The sequence below is a fragment of the Phaenicophaeus curvirostris genome, chromosome 8, assembly GCF_032191515.1.
Source record: "Phaenicophaeus curvirostris isolate KB17595 chromosome 8, BPBGC_Pcur_1.0, whole genome shotgun sequence".
Taxonomy (NCBI): domain Eukaryota; kingdom Metazoa; phylum Chordata; class Aves; order Cuculiformes; family Cuculidae; genus Phaenicophaeus; species Phaenicophaeus curvirostris.
In genome coordinates, this window is record NC_091399.1 from 38,157,030 (window position 1) to 38,184,002 (window position 26,973).

The window sequence follows — 26,973 nt, forward strand, 5'->3', positions numbered from 1 at the left end:
CTGGTCACGTCGTTTCTGATCCAAGCCAAGATGCCATTGGCCTTCTTGGCCACCTGGGCACACTGCTGGCTCATGTTCAGTTACTGTCAACCAACACCCCGAGGTCCCTCTCCTCCAGGCAGCTTTCTAGACAGACTTCTAGTCTGTATCGCCCCCTCCTGCTACCCAGCCCTGACAGAGGGCGCCGCTAACCCCGGAGAACGAGGCCCAGGGCGTTTCTGGGCGGTGTTTTCGGTCTCCCGTGCCCGTGCGGGGCGGGGCGCGGTGCAGCCTCTCCCGGGGTAGAGGGTGGCCGTGTCCCGACCGGGGCAGACGCCATGCGGCGGTTCGGGTGGCTGCGCTCCAGGCCCGGGGCCGCCCCGCACCGCCTCTTCCCCGAGCTGCCGGGCCGCGTCCCCCCCGAGCAGCAGCGGCTGTTCCGGGACAACCTCAGCAACAGCCAGGCGGCCCTCAGGAGGTACGGACCGCGGCTCTGGAGCGCCTCCCGTACGAGGATAGGCTGGGAGATGGGGCTGTTCAGCCTGGAGAAGAGAAGGCTCCAGGGAGGCCTTCCAGTGACCTTCCAGTGCCTGAAAGGGCCTACAGGAAAGCTGGGGAGGGACTGTTCACAAAGGCTTGTGGTGATAGGACTAGGGATAATGGGTATAAACTGAGAGTGGCAGATTTAGACTAGACATAAGGAGGAATTTCTTCCCCATGAGGGTGGTGAGGCACTGGCACAGGTTGCCCAGAGAAGCTGTGGCTGCCCCATCCCTGGAGGTGTTCAAGGCCAGGCTGGATGGGGCTATGGGGAGCCTGGGCTGGTGGGAGGTGTCCTTGCCATAGCAGGGGAGTTGGAACTAGATGATCTTTAAATGCCCTTCCAACCCAAATTATTCCATGATTCTACGATTTAGACTAGACATTTGGAAGAAACTCTTCAGTCTGAGGAGGTGCAAGCTGTTACACCTCCGTTCAGGACTGACCAGTGTCTGCTGCATGTGCTTGTCGGTGCTTTCCACCACGCTGCTTCTGGGGTGGCAGTAACTCTGCCCTTAGCTGGGGGCTGCAGCCACCGCCTGGGCAGCTCTGGAGCTGTGACACCGCTGCCACCGGTGATGATGGGATGGCCAAAGGGCTGGAGCACCTCCCGTACGAGGACAGGCTGTGAGAGAGTTGGGGTTGTTCAGCCTGGAGAAGAGGAGGCTCCAGGGAGAACTTATAGAGACCTTCCAGTACTTAAAGGGTTGCCAGGAAAGCTGGGAAGGGGCTCTTTATTGGGGATTGCAGGGATAGGATGAGGGGTAATGGTTTTAAGCTGAAAGAGGGGAGATTCAGATTAGATATTAGAAAGACAGTTTTTACAGTGGGGATGGTGAGGCGCTGGCACAGGTTGCCCGAGGAAACTGTGGATGTTTCATCCCTGGAGACGTTCAAGGCCGGGTTGGATGAGGCTGTGAGCAACCTGATCCAGTGGGAGGTGTCCCTGCCCATGGCAGGGGGCTTGGAACTAGATGATCTTTAAGGTCCCTTTCAGCCCCAAACCATTCTATGGTTCTATAACTGTGGTGTTCTAATGTTGCTACCCTGCAAGAGTTGCTGATGGGCACTTTTAGTAACTTTAACAGAGGAAGCACAGTAATTCACCAGTCCAGAGATTAAAAAAGAATCACACGATGGGTTGGGTTGGAAGGGACCTTAAAGATTATCTGGAATTGAATGCTGCTAGTGCGTTTATTTCTGCCTGGTGTTGGGCATCAATTAGAATCATAGAATAGTTTGGTTTGGAAGGGACATTAAAGATCATCCAGTTCCAACCCCCCTAGCATGGGCAGGGATGACTGCCATTAGGATAAAGGGAAATGGCCTCAAGTTGCGCCAGGAGGGATTCAGATTGGACATTAGGAAAAACTTCTTCACCAAACGGGTTATCAAGCACTAGAGCAGGCTGCCCAAAGAGGTCATTGAGTCACCATCCTTGGAAGTATTTAAGACAGGTAAATTAAGTGCTTAGGGATATGATTTAGTGGTGGACAGGTACTGGTGGGCTTGGTGATCTCAAAGGTCTTTTGCAAACTAGTGATTCCTTGATTCCACTGGATGAGGTTGCTCAAAGCCCCATCCAACCTGGCCCTGAACACCTCCAAGGTTGGGGCATCCACAACTGCTCTGGGCAACCTGTTCCACTGCCTCACCAAAAACATTGTTTTACTTACCCAACTATGTTGAATCTTACACTAGTTCCCTTGCTGCTTTCTTCCTGGGTAGCTACTTCCCAGAGTGAATATTACAAAGATCTGCACTTAAAAATATCAGCCTCCCAAATGAGTTGCCTGAAATGCCTATCTGCAGCCTGCATTTGAACCAGTGCCATGTGATACTGGTTTGCATACGTAGCCAAGAAGTATTTTTTCTAGACCTCCATAAAATCTATCCTGTGTTTGATGTTTAATGCAAAGACATAGATGGTGATGCCTGCATTTACCAAGCCCTTCTCAAAAAGCAGGAGGCAGTTATTGCAATCAACTGTGACTGACAAAAGCAGGAAGACACATTTTATGTATTTGTCCTTAAAGATCAGATGGCAAAAATTCAGATGCCTTTGTTCAGAGAAAAAAACATGAGCTGGAAGCAAAGCTATGGAAAACACACTGTGCCCTCCTGTGGTGGCATTTACAACATCATTTAGGATCCTTGGCTTTTTTGCACCTGAGCTTTTTCAATCTCTACAGTCTGCAGGAATACACTCTGAGATAATGGAGTCTTCTGCAGAGTGGTGCGTAAATAGTTATATCAAACAGTATTCTTAGTTAAAGTTGATGAATCTTGGTGAAAAATGCTTTATTTGAAATAGGAACGTGGTTTATTTCAGACCAAATTATTCGAGATACTGTGTTTGTTTGCAGCTTAATCAGTTCTTTATCAGTACTTGATGCTGCCCCGATGATAACGTTTGATAGTCACTTTCTCTCTTGATGATACTAATGACATTCCTGTGTTTGCTACTTCTAAAGTATATCTGTAAAACGTGCATTGCCTCTAAGTGTAGTAATTTATTCTACTTACCAGTTACTGATTTTTATCAGAAAGACTTGTTGGGGAGAAATGAAGGAGGGAGCCCTTGACTGGATTCTTCCCTAAAGCAGTTGGAACATGGAGGAACATAAAGTCTGTGCTAAAGTAGGACTAGCAAATTATAGTAGCCTTATTAATAGCTGCAGGTTCATAGGCTAATATTGTAGGACAGTATCTCACAGCCAGCTTTGGTTGCTGGTGAACAGCCCCTTGTCAGTACTCTGCTCACGAGGTTGCTGGCAGAGATCAGGTATGATCGTGTTCTGTGAAACACTGTGTGTTGGATGTGTGTGGGCAACACCCAGGGGAGGTTAATGATGTTTTAATAACAGGGTTTAGTAATGTTTTAATAACAGAGTTTAATAATGTTTTAATAAAAGGGTTTAATAATGTTTACTATCTATGAGCATAAACTACAGATAAAGTATTTGTTTCACTCTTTGTTGTCTTTATTAGACATTTTTTTGAATAGTGAAACTAAAATGCTTGCTTTAAATAATATACCTTCGGTTTTATTACAATTTGTAAGAAAGAATAATCTGAAAATGTGAATTAATCTTCATTCTCATACCATTTATCTGAAAACTGTGCTATACATTTCAGTGCTATGTTCAATCTACTAGGAGATAACTTGTAGGTGAAAGTGAGTTTCATTAACTGAAACTTCCTTTCTTAAATTAGATATACAGAGTTGCTAGAGATGGTCAGTAAAGGAGGGGGAGAAAAAGCCATCTTACGTCATACTCAGAGAAACAAGAAGCTGTTTGTTCGTGAACGCCTGAAGTTGCTACTTGATGATGAGTCTTTCCTTGAGCTGTCTCCGCTGGCAGGCCTCGATATGCCATATGGTGATGTCCCTGCTGCTGGGTGCTTCACTGGTAATGGCTAGCAAATGTAAGATGAAGTGTTGTGGGAAGTCGGTGAACTTCATTTGTGTCATTGCTTATAGCTTTAAATGTGATTGCCATTCAATCTAACGATGGGTGTGGGTTGAGGGTGTTGACTTGAGCAGCCCATGTTGAAGACAAACCCAGAAGGAAGAAGAGTTTTGAACCAATATGGTCCTTAATATAACTTAAGAGACGCTGTTTGGGCGCAGTGGTGAGTAAGTGATGCATTAGTTGTGTTCTCTGTGCTGCACACTTCCCCAGAGTGACCAGCCTTGCTCATTGAAGGCAAGGTGTTTGTTCTCGCTGGGAAAGGGATGCATGTAATAATATTTATGGAATATTTTTATATATTAAGAACTCATTTTCCTATGAAAAGTAAACATCACCTTTGTCTAGTAGCACCTCTCAGCATGGAAGAATTCAGCCACCGCCATATTATTCTTCTGTGATTTTTGTTGAGCCTTGGAGAAACCTTTAAAGAAAAAAAAAACTTTCATTTCTGCTAGATTTAGTAATTTATTCTACTTACCAATTACTGATTTTGTCTCAAAAAATGTAGGGTGATGTACTGAATAAGCCATTATCTGTTAAGGGAAAGAGGACCAAGTTACTGTGAGACACAGGAGCCGTGACATTTATTTTGTAATACTTTTCAAATTGGTAAGTGTTCTCATTGCATTGTGAAGAGCGGTTCCAGTTTAAAAAGTAACTAGAAGAACAGAGTATGAAATGCTATCTTTTGTCACAGATTGTTACATTTTTCAGTTTTATATTCATAATTTTCAATTGCCTTTCCTGTTATCTCAAGAGTTGGCAGTCAAACTATGTATTTTTCTCTCATATTGTCAGCAGGAGCAAGTAGTTGATTTCAAGTTCTGTCTTCGATCATTTAGATTTTTAAAAAAATGCTATTGGCTTTCAGCTTGTTATTCCAGAGGAGAGCTATGAATTGCTTCCCTGCGTGGTGTTTGCAACTTAATTTGCAGCTTCTTGATGTAGTGTTACCAAAAGAATGTCCTAGCTATAATTTGCCCCCCCTTGCTTTGTCTATGTTGTTCTGGAGAGCCCTGATAAGTATCTGTGGTACCTATTACAGGAATTGGCAAAATCTGTGGGATCTGGTGTATGGTGGCGGCACTTGATGCAACTGTGAAAGGAGGAACTATGTATCCAATTGGAGTGAAGAAACAATTGAGAGCTCAAGAAATAGCCATGCAGAACAGGCTGGTAACAGTGTGCCTTGTTGACAGCGGGGGAGCATTCCTACCGCTACAGGTAATACCTGAACCACCTTACAGGAGAAAATGCCTATATTTATCTTCATCGTATTAATTTTTAGCAATAAACCTCAGATGACTGTTTTCTTGTCTAAGCTGGCTGACTTTTATTGTCTGTTATATTTAAATTGAGTTTTGTCTACAAATCAGAGTCCAGGAGATTTATCTGAAGGTCTGTAACAGTGGTGGTCACTTCAGCTCATCCTGCATCTAGCAGCTAATTGAAGTTTAGAAACTTGAATATCAGTATGGGGACAAAGCTGACCGAGTGTGGGTGTACCACAGTGTGCTGACATGATTTCATATCTTTATTTTAAACTTAAAAAAATCTGTCAAATTACTCTGTATTTTATTATAATGTTTGTGAAAGTGATGTAGTAACCTACATGGCCTTTAAAAAATGTTCTTTTTTAAATTCTTACTGTAAAAGGAGAATTTGCACAAGTTACTTTGCAATGTGCAGAAGTCACGTTATTGCAGAAACTACGGTAGTTCCTTCTGCACTGACAGCAAACGCATAGAAAAGGTACTCACCTGACTTAAGGAATTGTATCAAAAACTAGAGTAAAAAGGGAGACTGTGCTGAAGTTATTTGACAGGTAAAGTGTGAACGTGAGCTTCCCCTTCTCCCTGTTTACAATCTCAGTTTGTGTAGAATAAATTGTGTAACGAAGAATTATGAAATTTAACCCTGCTTTTGAGACACATGGACATTTTTGTGGAGTTGCACAATGTGTAAGGGGAATAAGTTCCATAGTGAATGCTGCCTATGAAAGCATCAAGTGTGATTGTTAGTGGTGTCTTTCCCAGAGTTGGTTACAATGTGTTTGTGAAAGAATGAAGTGAAGAGAAAGTGTTGGCGTTTGTAGTTAATACTGAAACTCACTTTGCCTTTTCTCTGTGCTGTCAGTCAGAGATATTTCCTGACAAGTCACACGGTGGCAGAGTTTTCTACAATCAAGCAATTATGTCTGCCATGGGAGTCCCTCAGGTACAGTGTCGTTTGGAGTGCAAGTAAGCGTACCCTATGTATCTATAATAGGGTTCTGGAAAAAGTTTTGTTCCAGTACAGATTCTAGAAACAGCTCCTAAACATGCAAAAAAAAAAAAATCCTAAAGATCACCTTTTTATTTGTGGGAAGAGAGTTTCAAATAGTACATTACATAACAAAATACTTCAGCCTTAAGGATCTTCTAAGTGTTTACCAGCTGATGGGGATGGAGAAGCATCAAATCACTAGGTTATTTCAGCATAAACATTGAACTCGCAAAACCAGCATTGTTGTTCCTGCTGGCATTTATATCTCCAGCTTATTATTCCTGAGCTGTGATGTAGTGTCTTGAGTGTTTCTGAAATGAACATCATGGTTTTGCCTTTCCGTTCTCCCCTCCCCAGCATCTTGGTTTGTTTTGTTTCTGTGTCCTTCAGCTGGCAGTGGTGTGTGGGTCCTGTGTGGCTGGAGGTGCCTACATACCAACCATGTCAGAAGAAACTTCGATTGTAGATAAAATCGGTACTCTCTTCCTTGCTGGTCCACCTCTGGTGAAAGCTGCTACAGGAGAGTATGTCTCTGCCGAGGACCTAGGAGGAGCTAAACTTCACTCTGAGTAAGTGAAAGAAGTCTTAAAAGTAGGAGAGAATTCAGCATGCTTAGCTTTAAAGAAGCTGTCATTTTATCTTAAAACAGTGTGTCTGAAGATACTTCAGTGACAGGATCCAGTAGGGTCCTCAAGGACTGAAAAACATGCAGTAAAAAAACCCAGTAGGAACCCAGACAAGTAACCCCCAGATACTCCTGGGGAACAAATATGAGGTGCTGCAGGTGCACCCCATCCTTAAAGATGAAGAGGACTGCATCCACAGCCTGGAAACATTTCCAAAGCTTCGCCATCCTGAGACAGTCATAAAAACATCCTCTGTAAAAAAGAAGAGAAGGGTGATTGTCTTGGGGGATTCCCTTCTTAAAGGAACGGAGGGTCCCATCTGCAGACCAGACCCCCTCCAAAGGGAGGTCTGCTGCTTGCCGGGAGCATCAGTAAGGGACGTTACTAGAAAACTTTCGTCCCTGGTCAAGGACACAGATTACTACCCGCTCTTAGTATTTCAAGTTGGCAATAAGGACATGGAGCACAGGAAGCCTAAAGCTGTTAAGAGGGACTTCAGGGCTCTAGGGAGAATGATCGAGGGCTCTGGGGCACAGGTAGTAGTTAGTTCCATTCCGATACTAAGGAATGAGGAGCAAGAAGTGAGGAAGAAGAAATTGATTAATGACTGGCTCAGGGACTGGTGTGAAAAGAGGGGCTTCGGGTTCTTTTATCATGGGGAGGCCCACGCACCCCCAGGCTTTCTTACTAGGGAAGGGACACACCTGTCTCCTAAGGGGACTAAAGCCCTCTCTAAAAATCTAGTTAAGCTCATAAATCGAGCTTTAAACTAGATGTGAGAGGGGAGGGGATGGAGGCTGGGCCAGATGGGAGTGAGCCTGGAGGTGGGACTTCAGTGTCAAAGGGGTGGTGTGCCGGTGAGGACTGCCTATATATCACTGCTAAGCATGAGGGGGCGAGTGCATCTGGGGATGGTGAGCAGGAAACTGGCACGGTGGCCTTAATTAACCCAAGGACCACTCAACTGGGAAGAAGCACTGTTACGAGGGCTGTAGGTTCGCCAGCCCAGCTGAAGTGCATTTACACCAATGCACGCAGCATGGGAAATAAGAAGGAGGAGTTGGAAGCTGTGGTAGGGCAAGGAGACTACGATGTCGTTGCCATTGCAGAGACGTGGTGGGATGACTCGTATAACTGGAGTGTACCCATGGTGTGGTATAAACTCTTCAGGAAGGACAGGAAGGGCAGAAGAGGAGGCGGGATAGCCCTCTATGTTAGAGAGGGCTTTGATACCCTTGAGCTGGATTACGGTCAGGAAGGGACTGAGTGCCTGTGGGTAAAAATCAGAGGAGCCCACGGGCAGGCAGATATTGTGATGGGAGTCTGCTATAGACCACCCAGCCAAGAAGAAGCAGCTGATGAGCTCTTCTACAAATAACTGAGAGTAGTCTCAAGATCGTTACCTCTAGTCCTCATGAGAGACTTCAATGTCCCGAATATCAGCTGGGAGTATAATACAGCAGAAAGGAAGCAGTCCCGGAGGTTCCTGGAGTGCTTGGAAGACAACTTCCTCACACAGCTGGTGAATGAACCGTCAAGTGACAGCGCCCTCCTGGACCTACTGTTCATAAGCAGAGAAGGCCTTGTGGGGGATGTGAGGGTTGGAGGACGCCTGGGGCAAAGTGATCATGAGATGATAGAGTTCTCAGTGCAGGGTGAGATGAAGAAGGAGGTTAGCAGAACAGTCGCGCTCAACTTTCAGAGAGCAGACTTTGGACTGTTCAGAAGGCTGGTCAGAAAAGTCCCATGGGAGGCACTCCTTAAGGGCAAGGGAGTCCATGAGGGCTGGGCACTCTTCAAAAAGGAGCTTCTAGCAGCTCAGGAGAAAGCCGTCCCCATGTTCCAGAAAAGTAACCGGCAGGGTAAGAAACCAGTGTGGTTGAGTAGGGAGGTCCTGAGAGACATCAATAGGAAGAGGAAGGTCTATGAGCTTTGGAGGAAGGGGCAGGCATCCTGGGTGGACTATAGGGAGGAAGCGAGAATGTGCAGGGAAAAAATCAGGAGGGCTAAGGCCCAACTAGAAATCAGATTGGCCAAGTCTGTGAAAGACAATAAAAAATCTTTCTACAAATATAGCAACAGTAAAAGGAGGACTAGGGAGAATCTCCAGTCCCTACTAGATGCAGAGGGAACAACAGTAACAGGGGACGAAGACAAGGCTGAAGTACTCAATGCCTACTTTGTTTCAGTCTTTAATAGTAAGGAAAGTTGTTCCCTCTGCACACAACCCCAGGGGCTGGAGGAGCAGAATGAGGTTCCCATGATCCAAGAGGAGGTGGTCAGAGCCTTGCTTGCCCGGCTAGACGTCTACAAGTCTATGGGGCTGAATGGAGTCCACCCAAGAGTACTGAGGGAACTGGCGGATGTGCTTGCCAAACCCCTTTCCATCATCTTCCAGCGGTCCTGGAAGACTGGGGAGGTACCACTGGACTGGAGGCTGGCTGATGTTGTGCCCATCTATAAGAAGGGGCACAAGGCGGATCCGGAGAACTACAGGCCTGTCAGTCTGACCTCAGTACCAGGGAAAGTCATGGAGCAGGTGATCTTGAGTGCTATCATGAAGCACTTGCAAGAGAGCCAGGTGATCAGGCCCAGTCAACATGGGTTCACGAAAGGCAGGTCTTGCCAAACTAACCTGATCTCCTTCTATGACAAAGTGACTAGACTCTTGGATGAGGGAAAGGCTGTGGATGTAGTCTTCTTGGACTTTAGTAAAGCCTTTGGTACAGTTTCTCACAGCATTCTGCTTGGGAAACTGTCAGCCTCTGGCCTGGACAGGCACACACTCTCCTGGGTGGAAAACTGGTTGGCTGGCCGGGCCCAGAGAGTGGTGGGAAATGGAGTTTACTCCATCTGGAGGCCAGTGACAAGTGGGGTTCCCCAGGGCTCAGTGCTGGGTCCAGCCCTGTTCAATGTCTTTATCAAGGACCTGGATGAAGGCATCGAGTGCACCCTTAGCAAGTTTGCGGACGACACTAAGCTGGGTGGAAGTGTCGATCTGCTGGAGGGTAGGGAGGCTCTGCAAAAGGATCTGAACAGGCTGGACCGCTGGGCTGAGTCCAATGGGATGAGGTTTAACAAGGCCAAATGCCGGGTCCTGCACTTGGGGCACAACAACCCTGTGCAGTGCTACAGACTGGGAGAAGCCTGGCTGGAAAGCTGCCAGGAGGGGAAAGACCTGGGAGTGTTGGTCGACAGCCGACTGAACATGAGCCAGCAGTGTGCCCAGGTGGCCAAGAAGGCCAAGGGCATCTTGGCTTGGATCACAAACGGCATGACCAGCAGGTCCAGGGAGGTTATTCTCCCCCTGTACTCGGCACTGGTGAGACCGCTCCTCGAATCCTGTGTTCAGTTCTGGGCCCCTCACCACAAGGAGGATGTTGAGGCTCTGGAGCGAGTCCAGAGAAGAGCAATGAAGCTGGTGAAGGGGCTGGAGAACAAGCCTTACGAGGAGTGAGTGAGAGAGCTGGGGTTGTTTAAGCTGGAGAAGAGGAGGCTGAGGGGAGACCTTATTGCTCTCTAGAACTACCTGAAGGGAGGTTGTGGAGAGGAGGGAGCTGGGCTCTTCTCGCAAGTGACAGGGGACAGGACAATAGGGAATGGCCTCAAGCTCCGCCAGGGAAGGTTCAGGCTCGACATTAGGAAAAAATTCTTCACTGAAAGGGTCATTAGGCACTGGAACGGTCTGCCCAGGGAGGTGGTTGACTTGCCTTCCCTGAAGGTGTTTAAGGTGCGGGTGGATGAGGTACTGAGGGGTATGGTTTAGAGATTGATGGGAATGGTTGGACTCGATGATCCGGTGGGTCTCTTCTGACCTGGTCATTCTATGATTCTATGAATGCTATATGCATTATTACAAAGGCCGATGGCGCTCAGTTATATACGTGGGAGTATCATGGGGCTAGATTTAACCCTTAGAAATGAAAAAAAGTAAAATGGCATTGTAATTTCAGCTTTACTGCTGCCCACAGGAACTGTCCACTTCCAGAGTGTGTGTATATGTGTACACACATGCTCTTTCTGATAGAAATCTCGCATAGGTACAGAGGTCAGGATCAGGGCCAGAAGCGGAACCAATTATTACTCTGTTTGCTTTCCTTCTCAGGTATGGGATTTTTGTTAGATCAGCCAAATGGAAGTAAAATTAAGTGATGTTATGAGATGAAGGTGGGATTGGACAAACCTGGTTTTGGTTCCCCATTTTACCACGTACCTTCTGAAGAACTTCAGGCAAATCAATTGCTCTATGCGTCTGAAGGGGACTGGCTGTGGAAGAGGGATAGTATTACTTCTTTTTCTAATGCAAACATATATTAAAAAAATAATTGTGCATGTTCAAATACTGTGATGATGGGGAAAATGCATAAGAAATCTTTTTTTTTCCCTAATGAGTAGAAGGTTGTAAGGCTTCTTTCCATTTGCCTGCTTCTGAAGACATTAGGCTAACTCACTGCAGAGAAGGATCTGAATGCTTGTTAAAGCACCTAAAACAAAGGAAAAAAATGGAGAGCCTGCCTGCCACTGCTGTTAGTGAGGGCTTCGTAGCAGATAAGCAATCAGGAATTAAACCTGTTAGTAGCTATCAAACCATTTCTTTAATGCTGTTTTTCTGTGTCAAGGATTCCTTCAATTGTCAAATAGTTATTCCCTTCTAACTAGGGGAAAGGGGTGGCCTTGATTCTGTGTTCTTGGCATTGTTTGTTGTGCGTATGGTAACCAGATTCCATACCTTTCTCACAAAACCAAACACTAGTGTGACACTCAGCTAACTGGGTTATATATAACAAGTTCCTGTCTTTATATTTGGGCTGGAAGTGCATATTTTCAAATAATTTGAGGAGTTTTTTTCCCTTTATTATATTGTTTGCAACAGTGTCATCATGAAAATAAATTCAATGGTGTTTCTATAATATAGGTAGACACAAAAGTCGTAGGGAAGAATTACTTACTGTGAATTTGTTTTGGGCTTGGATCGCACAGAAATTCCACTGACTTACTGCTTTCAACTCATTCATACAAGAACAGAATCACACCATATTTTCAGGGAGTTTGGGGAGTCATCGTACAGGTTAAGGCTTTTGCTTTAGTTTGTTTTTTCTATCAGAATTCAGGTATCATTAATTCAGTGCTAATTAATGTTGCTTTCTCTCCTAGAGTCAGTGGCTGTTGTGACCATTTTGCGTCTTCAGAAAAGGAAGCCTATGAATATATTCGAAATGTTATCTCAACATTAAATTATGATCCGTTACCAGAGAAGGCCATGGAGTACGACAGCCCTCTGTATAGTTCTGATGAACTCTTGGGACTGGCACCACAAGATTATAGCTGTAGCCTTCCTGTAAAACTGGTAAGGTGACAGATACCACATTCCTTTTTCCTTTCACTCTGCCCTGAGTGAATTGAGCAACTCCAGATTACAGGCAACAGGTTGTTCTCGCTTGGAGAATCTCAAAGTATCCGAGCAATTCTATATTAATGCCTAATCAGTTGCCAGACTCCCTTGAGGCTGCAACAAGGCAGAATGGCAACAGTTCTCTAGAATTATAGAAGATATTAAAGCTGAAAACCTGGTAGAGATAGTTACAGATTATGCCGTCTGATCCCCATCTGCCCTTATGTCAGTATGTCCTGTACTGTCTTGAGGGAGTGAACTCCTTTAAGTGTCCTGTTTTCCCCTCCCAAATGCCTCCAAATAGTTAAGATGCTGTCCTGTAACTTAAACGCCTCATGAAAGTACTGAGGATTTAGTGGAGTGTAAGACATAGAAGGGCCTTCTATGCTCTTCTAAGTTGACTTCTGGCATAATGTAGGTCTCCTTACTACTTGAACAGGGCATGTCTTTTAGCAGAACTATCCTATTTTTCACTTAAATGTCTGTAGTAAAGACTGTATTTCTTTGCAGATTCTGAGCCGTCTGATGGATGGAAGCAGATTCCAGGAATTCAAGGCTAATTATGGAACAACATTAGTAACAGGATTTGGCCATGTGGAAGGGTAAGGGCTATAACATTTCATAATCAAAGAGCAGGGACATATTTGTCTAAATAGCTTTCATATCAACATCAGGTTTTATGGCATCTCAGTAACAAAGTTTATGAAGTTCTGACTCATTCAAGAATTCATAATGAAATACTTCTGGAAGGTCTGATCTTCTCTCTCTGAGCTCTGAATTCATCATGTCTCAGGGCAACAGCAGCAGAAAGTCATTATAAATGAGTGGTTTTCATGACTTTGTGAAGTGATTGATTGTTCACAAAAATTATTAGCTAGACAATTGGGATAGTGAAGTCTCAGCAGATTCCTTAAGAAATAAGAAACAGCATCTTTGAAAGCGTTTCTTTCCAAACTGAGTTGAAAGCTATCGTCCCTTCTTCCGCATGATGGAGATGGAATAATACCCATACAATGAAACTTTGCACAATTCAGATCAGATTGTATTATTAACACATTCTTGAAGCATACAGCATTGCAGTGAAATCATGTTAGGGGAAGAAAAAAAAGGTAGTAAGATACATACTTTTCAGATTGACTGTTACGTTGTTTGTTATAGGAATCAAAGAGAGCCTAGAGTTCTGGCACCTTGCACGTTGTCTTGCAGTGTAAAATCTGACAGGTCATCTAAAGTTTTACCTGCCCTCTGGACATTAATCCACATTAATGTTAACATATCAGGAATCATGTAAGACTTCTTGTTTGTTAGGCATGTGAGGGTCCTTGAATTAAAGGATACAAGTGCATCCTTTTACATTCTGAATTTCCTGTAAAAGGGCAGATCTGTGTGTGTGCACGAATATTCATATTTGCTTCCTTCAGAACATTATGAGCTACAGTTTCAGGATTTCTGAGGTTCAAAGGTGAAAAATGCTCATGTGTCTGGTTTTTAGGCACTTGGTGGGGATAGTGGCCAATAATGGAGAGCTGTCTCATGATGCTTCTCTCAAGGGCAGCCATTTCGTACAGCTGTGTAGTCAGCGGAGCATTCCCATCCTCTTTTTCCAAAATACTGCTCCTCATACAGCAGTGCCAACAAGCATCTCACAGGTACGGCATTTTTAGTTAATTATGCTTAATTCAAGCAATTCCTAGTTCTTATTTTAAGATTACAAGTTGAAAATTGTTAGGAAAATTATTTTTTGTAAACCATGGGGCATGGTTTAGTTGGCACAGTGACATTGAGCTGATGGTTAGACTGGATGATGTTAGAGGTTTTTTACGATCTTTTTGATTCTATGATCTAAAACCTTTATTTTCATTTCAGGCAGAGGCTCACTCCAACCAGTTGAAAGCCCAGGCCTCCATGATGGCTGCTGTTGCTTGTGCTGCTGTTCCCAAAATCACCATTGTAATCGGCGGCTGTTACGGGAGTGAGAGTTATGCTATGGTATGGGTAGCATAAATGTTGGTGGGTTTGATAGTGGGCTTTTTACACCTTACCAGGGTTTCATAGCACTTCATGTCAGCTGTTGTTACAGATATTTTGCTCAGTTTGCTATTTTAACTACTTTTACAGTAAGAAGCACAACGCAATATGTGATCACAGAAAATGTGTTCTGCATCTAAGAATCTAAAGTCAGTTCTCAAAAAACAGGTTATCTGAAAATGTCCTTACTTGGGAGCCAGTCCTGCCTCTTTCTCAGCACATGCTATTCGCTTTCAGTGATCAAGGAACCCGTCTCCTTTAGTTGCGTTACTATGCATGCATGCTGGTCATGCTTCCAGTAAGGGCAATAGGGCTTTTTGCTTGCTTAGAATCACAGATGGTTCAAGTGCTTGGAGGAAAAATGAAATCATAAAATAGCAGTACTGAAGGCAGTAGGGATTGTGATGGTTGCTACTGCAGTGTGTCTGTACTGGTACCGGAGCTATATCACTGATGCTTTACAAATTAGACTATATTACATTCTGCCTTGATCTTGATCCTGTCATCCTACAGCTGTAGTTTTCTGATTAATTTCAGTGAGTTTGTACTATGCATTTTTTTTTGTAGTGTGGCAGATCATTCAGTCCAAACTTTTTGTTCCTGTGGCCTAATGCAAGAGTTGGTCTTGTGGATTCAAGACATTTCTCCACAGTCCCACAAGCTGAGGACAATGACTGTACAAGAGATGAATCAGAGCTAAAACATCTGAAAGAAAAGTAAGGACATGAAATATAAACCCTTGTGGTTACACTGGGATTTTATTAATTAAATTACCTACTTTTATTCATCTTGCAGATCAGCACATCCCATGCAACTAAAGCAAACCTGAATCTAATGAAAAATATTTAAAATTCCCATGTAGTTCCATGTCTGTTCTTAGGATCTTCCCAAGGAAACACAGCTGTTTGACTTAAAAAACAAAACTAAAAAAACACGATCTAGCCCTGAAACCATACAACCCCAAATCAAGATATTCTGCTGTATATTAAACAATGGTGATCTGCTGAGTATGGAGGATGGTCTGTACTGCAGAGTAATCAGATCTGTTATGTATTGTTTGATGGATCCAAATTAATTTTAACAGTAGCTCTGCATGTTCACTTGAGATCAAGTATATGCCTTTTTCATCTATGACTTTGTTTTATTGGCCTGGTGGTTTTATTACATTTTAAATAATGCTTTGTCTTCTCTAGGCTAGAGGAAGAAAGCAGTGCATTTTACTCCTCTGCTAGGCTCTGGGATGATGGTATAATTCTCCCTCAAGATACTAGAAAGGTAAGGGGGTTTTTTTGCATATGTTCTTTACAGTACATTTTATCCTTAGAGCTAAATAGGATTTTGTAGCAAATGCGCAAGGAAATTACTCACTGAAGGTCAGGGAGCATGCTGATCCCAGAGCCAGCTCTCCCACTTCTCACTCTGTTTTCTGTGGCTTTGAGCTTTGCAGTTCTTATCTTTTCTTTTCCTCTATCCTAAAAGTTTCTGTTGAAATCTGGTTACCTTCTGGTTTCTTGACTACAACCTTTCCTTATTGAACCTTTTAATTATCTTTACAACTTGGTTCTCTACCAGAATCCTTTCTTTTCTGGTCTTGCATAATCAGCTGTAGCTTCAGTCTTAAGTTCAGACTCTCCACCCTTCAGGTCATTTCCATTCTTTTGTCCTAGGACATTTTTTTGCTACTTTCTCTTCCTGCTTGTCATTTGCTGCTTACATTTGGGATGCACCCCCTCTCTACCCCTTTTATTTATTCTTTAAGTTGGCAGACAGACACTCTATTAGACTCTCTGAAAGCTGCTGCCTTTGTTCTGTTTGTCTTTGTAATTATTTATTAGCAGTACTTTAAATGTTCCACTTCTGAAGCTGTCTACTTAAAGATCACAAATAGAGGCTGCTAGCAGTTAATCCTGTTAAATATGGTACACATCTGTGGTGCTACGTAGGGGTTAAATATATTCTGTGGAGTTTATGGGAGAGCACCAAGAAGTACCTTCCAGTACCAGAGCCTGAAGACTGCCTCTCTAGGAGCATAAAAAGAAAATACCAGATAGCTGAAATAAGTCATTGTTCCTCTTTTACCAACATACCTCATTTCATGTTTGCGTGCTTAGGTGTTTTTTCCATTATTGTACTACTTTATCCCAGTTCATGCTGATGGAAGGAATTTTTGTTTAGCTTTGAACTGACAACATGTGCTCATTCGGATCCTTAATGTGCACGGTTAAGATAGGCTTTTAAAAGCCTGTGTGCTCCAACAGCGGTGGAATATAGAGAACTATCTTGTTTTTAAAGACCAAAACCAGTTCTGTATTTTCAGTCCCTGTTGTTGCAAGACACCAAGAAAGAGGACTTCATAGAAAAAGATGGATATGGAAGAGGAGGATGTTCTGCTAACTTTTGATGAACAATTTGGAATCTTAGAAGTGTAGCTACATAATAACAAAAATTAATTATCACATAATGTATTTGCAGTGGAGTTTTACAGCAAAACAGCTTCCCAGTGTTCCAAAACTAATTCTCTTGTCACTACAGTGACTTTAAAATGGTTGAGTGGTCTCTGTTTGCTAGGCATAAACTTTGGGATCCTGAGGCTGCTTCTTTCACATTGCCCCTGCCCCAGTACATAGCTCTGATGCATTTTTCCCCTAACACTGGAGCCAACAACTGTTCTTCTTAAGTGTTCATTGATACAAAAAGAGAACAAACAAATGCATTACTGAATGATTGCGGAGCTGGTAAGGTCTACTCATTTTCTGGTTTAGAGTCATATTGCTTCTATTCCTTTTTTGTTTTTAATTAGGTAATTGCACAGTGCTTAGAGATTACAGAGCAGCAGAAGTATCAGATCATCTCTCCACGTCTGTATCCCATCATTAGGATGTAACTGCAACCATTCGCAAACAATCAGCCTGTTAAAGTTTGCACCATGTACTATACAAATCTGAAGTGTAAATGACTTTCTAATTCTTTGATACCATTAATAAAAATATTAAACCATCACAGACAAACAGGTACCCTGGAGTTTAATTCTATTAGCAACAAGCTTGTATTTTGAACTGCGGCCTCATACTACATTAGTTGAAAATTAATTTTGTGAAAAGGAAGGACAAAGCTGAAAGTCTGTAGCGCTCCAAGGGAGCAAATTCATCCTAAGGGGTAACCGTTGTTCGATTTTTTTCATATTCCTGAATTAGCATGAAACCCAGAACTCAAGAAACTGCACTTTGACAAAAGAAATGGGAAAGAGAAAACACAGAAGCTAGTGTGTGCAGTTTTCCACCTTTGTAACAGACAAAATGCTTCCTGCCACTCAGCCTTGGGCTGCCCCTTCGGGTTCACAAAGCACCTATGGGAAGGCTCCACGTGGATTGCTCTAAGGATACTAATGGGGTGACCAGGAGGGGATTTAAATCAGCATAGGCTAAACGTTACCTTTTCTCAAAGCACATAACAGAGTAGAGGCTGTTCTACATACTGTTACTGTGTGCAGGTTACGCTGTGTCATTTCCTGCATCTGTCACTGCCACAGTGGCAAAGTTTAATTTTGTAGAAAAAAACCTCCCTCCTCAACCCCAAACTTCTTGGTTTTTAACAGTACATCTGGAAATAATGCAAAAGGGTACATTTGAAAATACCTGCTTAAGTATTTTGAAGAATCATCAATAAAACTGAAATGCTCCATTGTAATGATGTAACCATACAAACAAAAGTCATGTTGAAGGAATTCAGGTCATTTGAGTGCTTGTAAACAGAGGCTGCACCTCTTCAGAGCTGGAAGAAGCCTAATGCAACGTGTTGCAGGCAGCAGTCACGCTCTTTTGAAGAGTCCATGGAAAGTCACAGGAATATTCACCTCCACTTCAGCCCTGGCAACCTCGCTCATGTCCTTGGCATTGAGGATCAGGAGGTAAGCAGGCTTCGGCCCTGCCCCCGGGCTGATGACGATGCTCAGCACAACCCCTGTAGGTGAGAAAAGCAACCAGCCTGTCCCTGCTTCCCACTGCCTTCCCATGGGCTGGTCATGGGAAGAGCAGCCACTCGCACACAGGGCACAGTCGATCCTGCGATTATTGTATGAACATCAGTTCTGAGATAGATTGTTTTTCCAGAGGGGAGACCTTATTGCTCTCTACGCTGACCTAAAAGGAGGTTGCACAGAGGTGGGTGTTGGTCTCTTCTCCCAAGTAATAGGTGATAGGACAAGAGGGAATGGCCTTAAGCTGCATCAGGGGAAGTTTAGATTGGACATTAGGAAAAATTTCTTCACAGAAAGGTTTATCAAGCACTGGCACAGGCTGCCCAGGGAGGTGGTTGAGTCAGATCCCTAGAGGTGTTTAAAAGGCATGGAGACAAGATTTAGTAGTGGACAGGTACTGTTGGAGCTGATGTTCTCAAAGGTCTTTTCTAACCTAATGATTTTATGATTCTCAGACTGTTTTGGGTTCTTGTCAGCCTAAATGCACATTGTCTACTTCAGTTAAGGAAAGCTTTTAAGAACTAGGTTAAACCCTTTTCATCTTAGTGGGTAGTATGGAATTTGGTTCTGTATAAATGAGAAAAAGCAGAGCCAGTAGTTCTTCCAGCTTCAGATAATCCTGTTTGGAGGAGAAATTTGGGGAATAAACGGACACCTTTCCAGGTTGAGTGTTTCCACTCATCGGCATGAATACAACTGTGTCCTTGAGTGACAAAGCCTGCACTTATTCCACTCCTCCATGAGGAGGATGGGGCAGGGTTTGAAAGCACACTTAGTTTAAGAGAGCTTTACATTTAACAAAGTTCTGCTGCATGGAATTCTTTGAATATTGCGATTCCTCATGGAAAAAAGTGCTAGGAAATGAGGCCAACAGATCATCTACACCTAGAGGTCTTTCTCCTCCTCTGTTTTCATTCTATCTTAACTATCCCATGTTCCCCTCAGAAACTTCCCACTGGTGTGAGATCAAGGCACACCTCATCTGGGAGCTGCCTGCAGGCTCTGCTCTGGCAACAGCCAGCCCCGGGGATGGCTGACACAAGCGTTCCAAATCACAATGCCATTGACAGACTGAAATAAAATGGGCATTACCATCATCTTCCTCCAGGGCATCTGGATGGGAAACGAAGATCGGCTCCGATGGGTACGAATCTGGCTCCTGCCATACCCAGGTCTCCTTTGTTTTAACATTCAGCTTGCAAAGCTAAAGGTGGAAAAGAAACAACGCCCCCCATCTCATAAATACTCCTTCTTGTCCTTAAACTAAAAGCTCATTGAAAAGACGTGCTTCATCCAGTCATTGATAGTTACCCTGTCTGGAACAAAGTGGTTCAGCCCCAGCCCATACGTATATGTGTAAGGTTTCCCACCGTATTTCTTGTAGTTGATCTGAGGAAATTCAAAGGCTATGATAAAAAAAAAAAAAAAAAAAAGTGTGTGAGAATTATTGGGCTGTGGTGTAGAGGTGCTCATTTGGAGTCACTGTCTCACCGTGGCGTGGCCCTGAGAAGATCACTTCTGGCTCCAGCCAGATGGTCTCATCACTGCGCAGGGTCGCCGTGGCTGTTGTGTAGGGCAGGGTGACCAAGTTCTTGCCTGTGTCAGCCTGGGACAAAGAAACAAATACCCAAAAGAAATGGAGACACAAATTTCTCTGTCTGCTTGCTCAGATCTCTTGCAGACTTCATTGATCAGGGATGAGCCGCAGAGCCCATCGGGCTCCAGAACTGCCTGGTGAGGGCGGCTGCTTCCATGTTCTGAGTTAGCAATAGTGCAGTAAGAGCACCTGCTGCTAAAGGCAGCCTGTATGTCACCCTTCCCTCTGCTCACAAACACACACATAGCTTTTTTCCCCCCTCCTTAAGACAGTCAGAGGTTTTAATTAAGCACTGCCATGTGGAGTTGCGTGCTTTGCTTGATTGCCATCACAAGCTCATCACCCATGAGCTTTGCTGCTCCACCAGCAGCCTGGCTGACCTGCATCCTCCCGCAGCCCCCAACAAACCCGCCAGGGACCATGAGTGGGATCATCGGAAAATCTCTTGCAGTAGCCCCAGGCTGGCCACTGAGCAGACCTCACAGGTGAGTTGGGGCTGGAGGGTTTAACCACACGTACTCGGGCTGTGTCTGCTCTTGGCACCCTCTGCAATTAACTGCTGCCTCACGGTCTCTGCTTTGAGCAGCAACATATGGGAAATAAAAATAGAATAACGTTGATTGGGCAATGAAAATAAAAAGTTTCTCTGAAGATTCATACTTCAAGTTCCCTCCGCCCCTTAAAATGTTTGATTTGAATTAAAGCGGGTGAGGCAGAGCACTAGCGATGCTTGGCCATCAGCCCTACTGGGGGAGCAGTGCAGACGCTGGCATCTCCCAGCCCTGCTGGCAGCCAGTACCTTGTCGATGTTGAGGGGCAGCACGTATCTGCGAGCCTCCGGCTGTGGAGCTTTCTCTGCCTGTCGCTTCACTTCATCCCAGTTTGCCCGTAAATTGGCTAAGTAGAGGTAATTGTAAACAAACTCAAACCTGCACAAAAATGGGATCACAGAGAGAAACAGAGATGCCATTTGCAAGCGAGGGGATTCAAATGCAGCCATTTTCTTACTAAAACTCAATGGAGTGAGACGAGTCCTGGCTCATACATTTTTTTTTTTTTTACTGTGAGGAAAATTAGGCAACTGCAGGTTTTCTCCCTGCGTGCCCTGTGGCAGCAGCCAGGACCCCCTCAGCTCAGGGCATCCTGGCAAAGCAGCCAACACAGGGGTGTACATCACCATTTTGGTGCCACATTTCTCTTTGTTAACAGGTAAAGTAGCATCCAAACCTCAACCAGATCCTGCTTATTGCATCCCCAGGATTACCCAGGGGCAACAGCCCTTGGGTAATCGCTAACATTTATGAAAGACAAAGGTAAACAAGGTCTTGGTAAACAATTTTCAAACAGGCTCTCTGCACTTCTGGGAAACTTCCATGCTGTGCAATCTGTGTGTGAATATAGATGGGTTGGAGGGAGTTGGTACAAATGCCACGGGCAATTCTAACAGGAAAGGGATATGCCAGGGCAGGGACCATGTGTCTGGTGCTGGGACTCTGCTGGGCCCCACCAGCTAATGCCAAGGCAGGCATGATGCCACAGAGACCTTGTTTGCCTCCAGGCTCAATACCACCAAGACTCACCCCTTCCAGGTGCAGAGGTCAACAATCAGAAATCCATTGTCTTCGTAGGTGTTAATGTGGTGGAAAAGGTTGAAGGCTGAGGTGCGGTATTTGATGTTGAGGAGCCTGCCTTTCTTTTTCTCAGCCACATGAAGCCAGACCTGAAAAGCAAGCAGATGCTTGGTGTAGGATTAGAGAAATGAAGGTGAAACTGATACAATGGCCCACACAGCTGCCCAGTACAGCCCAGTTTGGTATGGACCACTGCTTACCCCCATGGTTTCGTTGGACTCAAAGCAGTCCATGTAGTTGGCTCCCCAAAGGCTCCAGGAGGAAAGGAACTTCAGGAGGTTGATTTTCACCGGTGTTTCAACAAACACTATGTAGTTCGAGGTCAGTCCAAAACTGTTTTGAAACAAATGGGGAGCACATCAAATTCACCATAGTTAGTTGGGACAAAATCCATATAGAAGTTCATCTTCAGCACTGAACGCAGGACACAGATTGTTGCTTAAAATGTTGGGAATATAAACACCCTGCTTTTGATAAATCACCTAATCTTAGTTGCTGATCACATGCAAGACAACCCCTGTGTACCACATCTGTAGAGCAGGCCATGCCAGCGATGCTGTACTCACGTACCCCACATTTGTGTGATGTGGAAATAAAAGTGGACTCTGAGCCTGGGCTTGCTGCTCGGAGCAGCTGCTCTGCCACCAGAGCACACTGCACAGCACGTGCGCACAGCATCCCTCTCTCCAGCCAAGCTGCACTGTCTGTCTGTGACCCCACAAAACGTTACCTGTGAACGTAAGAGGGCTTGAACCTGTCGCTGCAAGGGAACTGAACCACCACCTCTGACTTGTTCATCGGGTCTTCCTTGTCTGGAACGGGACAGTTGAAGGGTTATGGAGGTTTTTTTTATCTGCACTTCACTAGCCTGTACTTATAGTGCTTACTCAGCAAGGTTTTTCTGCTTTTGACACAAAGAGGTTCATGATTTAGAAACTACTTTGAAGTGTTTTAAAGGTAACATTTCTGCTACTTGAAGCTAATAAAATCTAAAGAAGAAGAAGAAAAACAACAAAACTAATTTGAAGGATAAAAATATGATTTATGGGACAAGATCTTCTCCATTTGCTCAGAGGTGGAATTAACTGACCTGCCTGAAGCGGAGGAATCCGTATGATGTTATATGCGAGTGCAAAGTTTTTTCCAAAGCAATTGCCAATGTTGTAAACTGTCCCATCATTTTCAATGTGGGGATGAGCTGTTGCCCCATTGACAGACACGTATTTACAGAGATCCACCTGGGAAGAAGATGCAGAAAGTCAGGAGCCTTCCTGGCAGGAGATGGGAAGTCAGCAGCTCTGTAAAGCATTGCAGATCAATACAATCTCGCTTCAGATGTGGCAAGTTCTTCTCAAAGCCCAAATCACTGTCCATTTCATGAAAAGGAGGAGAGCAGCAAAGCTAAGTAATTCAAGAGGGTCAGGTGAGATGATGCATTTACTGGGAGAGGTTTGGGATCCTGGGGTCCAAAACGAAAGGCTCCACAGCCTTGACATTGGTAACATGGCAAAGAAACACATCAAAATACGTATTCTGCATAACACATGGTTCCATAGGCCGGATGTGGCTTAGCTCTGATGTAAACAAAGGCAGCAGTGAAGCTCTGGTAGGAGCCCTCCAGTTGTGGTCCCTTTTGTCCAGGCTCCAATCTGGCTCCAGTTTGCCAACTCCAATCCAAACCAAAGGGACCATGGACCCCCCGCTGTCTCCAAATTCAATACTGCTCAGAGCAGCAGTGGGTTTGTTTACAAGCTCATTCCTGCTCTGCTCTCACTCACCCTCACAGCTGGCTGCTCCTCTGTGTCCTCTCCCTGACAAACCCCAACTCTTGCTTTGTTGTAAAAGGCTGTTATTAAACATTTTCATTTCTGTTTTACTCCTCCATGTATTAAGAAGCATGGTACAAAGCCCCACCTGCTTAATTGTCTCTAATGTATCTGGGTTAATTTTGGTTATGAAGTTAGTCTCAGTACAGGCATAGTAATCTTCACCAACAGGGTAGACGTTAACGAGGGCATTGTCAGTGACCTCCACACCTTTGAAGTATGAAAAAAACCTGAGCAGAGAAAATGGACAAGCAGTCAGGAGCTTCTTGGAAGTGGGAGCATCACAGGACATCACTGCAAAACCTACACCCATGAGGTACCTGGAAAAGATGTTCTTGCATGGGTCTGGGTATGCGTAGGTGCCAAATTCTGTTATCACAATCCTTTTCTCGGTCATTGCTCTCACATAAGCATCAGTCCTGACAAACCTGGGGAGGGGAAGAAGTTATGTTACAGGTACAGCTGTAAAACTGCAACAGGCGATGCAACTAAGATATGAATATTCTTGTGATGAGCCTCATGAGACATCTGAAAGCCACAGGTCCCCGCAGCTTCACGTTGCATCTGGGTCCAGTAACTGCCTCCCCACTGCGGAACTGGGAGAGGATGCCTGGCGGAGAGCTGAAGCTGTTGGGGAATACAGCACTTTGTCTAAAAGTTCTGCACCAAACACCTGAAAGACAATAGCCCATCAGCTTCTAACTGAAAACACATTTCAGTTTTCAGAGATGTCATAATTCTGTCACTGTCTGCAGCTACAACCAGCCTGCCCTCCCCTCTTCTTCCAGATGTTCTGTAATCCATACAAAAAGCTGCCTTTCTGCTAACTATGAGTAAGTTTCTGTTATTTTCAGCCAGTTTTAGTGACCTCACTGTTAGAGATCTTCCAATAACCACACAGACTTGAAATAACCAGTGCCTCTCACGAGCTGGGCAGCAGAGCCTGTCCCCGACACTGACAGTTGGTAAACGCTTTATTTATTTTTCTGCTTGGAAAACTGCCACCTACCTTCGGTGGTAAGTGACGTGACCCTCCTTGAAGTCAAACTTGTGGAGGAGCGCCTGGCCATCAAAGAGGTGATAGAAGGGCTCCGCGCCCACCTCAAACAAGCCAGGACCACATCTCAGGAGACTTCCTCGCAGCCAGGTGGGAATCCTGCCTGCAGAAGAGGCAGCGTTGGGACATGCTAAGCAGACTAAGAATTTTTATTGTGACAACAAAAAGAACAAAACTTCAAACTATTTTCTTTTAATGTTCATTAAATGGTTTTTAAATATGCATGATCTCTTTAAATGATGCCATTTTCTTTACCTACACACCTACTGCAGACCAAGTCATTCAGTACTGAAATGTCTGAAGATCCCCCATGCAATCTGTCCTCCCTCTATCCCAAAATGCACCAGCCTTGTCAGGTCCTTTACCTCCAACCCTGTACTCTAGCCCTTGCAAAGCCTCTGAATTACAGTGGCTCATGAGCTCCCAAGACCACCAGCTGGGCAGGAAGAGATCAGGGAGCTCACACCAACCTGTGACATGGGCAGTCACTGGAGAAGACAGCTCCTCCACGGTCTCAAAGAGCTTCTTGTAGCCTCCAGCGGGATGCTCGACTCTGGAAAGGCCAGCAGACCTGGGGTTAGCCAGGGTTTGGGATAGCTTCAGAAACCTCTCCAGCCCAAGAGAGGGAGTTTATTTTCTGGATGGACTGATTTGCAACTTGCAAGTAACTTGAGAGGCCAGGAGGAAGAAGTGTTACCCTTCACAGGCTCCAAAGGCTCTGACCAGCTACCGCAGACACCTGCGAACCATCCTGAGCACATAGAGGAATAGGGAATACCAACAGAACAACCTATGTCGCAGCCCTGCAGGCAAACACCCTCACCCAACAGACAAGTTCAGGATATCCTGAAATATCAGAAAGCAAAATCCAATTTGAATCTCCCAGGTCTTGGATAAGCATTTTTTTTTCTTTTTTCCTTTAAGCAAAGCATAAGGAGTGAGTAGCTGAGAATTCTTTGTTAGGTTCCAGTTTTGATCCACTGCAGAGCCCATGAAGATGCAGTCTGTGTGAGGCAGTGTTCTTCCCCTCCAAAGCATAGAGACCCTGGCCTCTCTGGACCAGAATCATGGCTTGGCATGGGATGTACCAGCCTGGACAACCCCCCACAGGGAACACCCACCTCTCCCTCCCACCCTGGCTGCACCAACCTCCCACCTCATAACAACCCCCCAACCAACACTGCACCACAATGGCAACTGATGACTTGCTCCGGCACAGGAAAGCCCGCAGAAATACTCACTGGCTATACATTTTCTCCCTACTGAAGGACCCGAGCCTCTGGCAGCCAAGTGCGCAGCAAGTGTTGTGCATCGGGTACTTAAGGGGCGCTGAGCCCTGCCAAGGGGAGCCCTGTGCCCAAACCCGCCCCCACCAATAAGCGCACCCTGAGAACAGAGGGGGCTTTCACCGCCAAAATCCTCCCCGTGCTTTGAGAGGTTTTGTCTTGCTGTTCACACAAAAAAAGGCTTTGAATGTTTTTCAGACCTAAATTCTTCCCTAGCAGAAGTGATTACAAAGGAAAAAAAAAAACAGAAAGGAGTGAAATGGAGAGCACTGGAGTCGTGCCGGGTGACATGCTGGGTGATTGGCACGGCCACTCGGCACACCGGCACCCTACACCACAGGGAGACCTTCCCAGCTCTAAGACAGACCAAGGGCAGAAACAAACTGCCCTTTCCTGCCAAGACACCTCAATCCCACATAACATTGCGTTCTCCTGCTCCCGCCTGCCAAGCAGGGATCGGGGCTTCACCAAGGGGTGACCTGACATTAGAGATCCCGAGAAGTAAAACATCAGTATCAAGTATTATCATTCCTGGCTCCCATACACCTCGGCCAACGTCTTTTTCCTCCATCCTGCCCTTGTGTGGAAAGCCATCTTTGCAAGCTTCAACGTGCTGATGCAATTAAAGCAAGACTAAAGCACTACCCACAAGCCAGGAGAGCATCAGAGCATCACAATCCACAACAGCCACTCTTACTATAGCCGTACATCACCTTCTGCTTAGGGCCATCGCTCTCCCTCTCCTCCCCCTTGCTTTACTTCAGTGCCCTTCAGTACAGTGGCACATGCTAGCAGCACCTGTTGCTGCATAAGGCGGATTTCTTAAGACTTAATGCACATAAAGTAGTAGTTTTACACAGGGTGTTAACAGCCCTACACACTCTGAAAGCCACCAAACCCAATCATTGTTTGTTTTACACGCAGCACAGGCAGTAATAGACCAGTCCGACGACTGCTTTACAGAACCACCTCTAGTAAGAGCAGATGCTTACCATAGAATCATAGAATCACCAGGTTGGAAGAGACCCACTGGATCATCGAGTCCAACCATTCCCATCAATCTCTAAACCATACCCCTCAGTACCTCATCCATCCGTGCCTTAAACACCTCCAGGGAAGGTGACTCAACCCACCTCCCTGGGTAAACCGTTCCATTTCCTAATGAACCTTTCAGTGAAGAATTTTTTCCTAATGTTCAGCCAAAACCTCCCCTGGCGGAGCTTGAGGCCATTCCCTATTGTTCTGTCCCCTGTCACTTTCGAGAAGAGGCCAGCTCCCTCCTCTCCACAACCTC

At 45.0% G+C, this 26,973-nt stretch overlaps 2 protein-coding genes across 2 annotated transcripts; one reads left to right on the forward strand and one right to left on the reverse strand.

Moving 5' to 3' along the window:
• Positions 1 to 292: 292 nt before the first annotated feature.
• LOC138723098 (methylcrotonoyl-CoA carboxylase beta chain, mitochondrial-like) lies at positions 293 to 17,584 on the forward strand. Its single transcript, XM_069861979.1, has 12 exons — positions 293 to 457; positions 3,736 to 3,932; positions 5,041 to 5,219; positions 6,132 to 6,212; positions 6,651 to 6,829; positions 12,041 to 12,233; positions 12,789 to 12,880; positions 13,771 to 13,927; positions 14,145 to 14,267; positions 14,874 to 15,022; positions 15,500 to 15,581; positions 17,107 to 17,584. The coding sequence occupies exons 1-12, from the start codon at positions 318 to 320 to the stop codon at positions 17,188 to 17,190; spliced, it is 1,656 nt and encodes a 551-aa protein (XP_069718080.1). The 5' UTR covers positions 293 to 317; the 3' UTR covers positions 17,191 to 17,584.
• A 306-nt stretch (positions 17,585 to 17,890) lies between these two features.
• On the reverse strand, positions 17,891 to 25,680 carry LOC138723099 (retinoid isomerohydrolase). The gene is made up of 14 exons (XM_069861980.1): positions 25,635 to 25,680; positions 24,864 to 24,946; positions 24,346 to 24,496; positions 23,657 to 23,764; positions 23,425 to 23,566; positions 22,601 to 22,748; positions 22,241 to 22,322; positions 21,711 to 21,843; positions 21,460 to 21,599; positions 20,679 to 20,808; positions 19,774 to 19,888; positions 19,594 to 19,688; positions 19,375 to 19,486; positions 17,891 to 18,266 (listed from the first exon to the last, which is right to left on the reverse strand). The coding sequence occupies exons 1-14, from the start codon at positions 25,643 to 25,645 to the stop codon at positions 18,115 to 18,117; spliced, it is 1,602 nt and encodes a 533-aa protein (XP_069718081.1). The 5' UTR covers positions 25,646 to 25,680; the 3' UTR covers positions 17,891 to 18,114.
• Between the last annotated feature and the right edge of the window lie 1,293 nt (positions 25,681 to 26,973).

Coding starts and splice junctions, on each gene's coding strand:
- LOC138723098 (XM_069861979.1), top strand. CDS start 318: ATGCGGCGGTTCGGGTGGCTGCGCTCCAGGCCCGGGGCCGCCCCGCAC. Junction 6,830..12,040: donor GGAGCTAAACTTCACTCTGA/GTAAGTGAAAGA, acceptor TTTCTCTCCTAG/AGTCAGTGGCTGTTGTGACC. Junction 14,268..14,873: donor GGAGTGAGAGTTATGCTATG/GTATGGGTAGCA, acceptor TTTTTTTTGTAG/TGTGGCAGATCATTCAGTCC.
- LOC138723099 (XM_069861980.1), bottom strand. Junction 21,600..21,710: donor AGTCCAACGAAACCATGGGG/GTAAGCAGTGGT, acceptor CTTGCTTTTCAG/GTCTGGCTTCATGTGGCTGA. Junction 18,267..19,374: donor TGCCCTGGAGGAAGATGATG/GTAATGCCCATT, acceptor TCTCACCTACAG/GGGTTGTGCTGAGCATCGTC.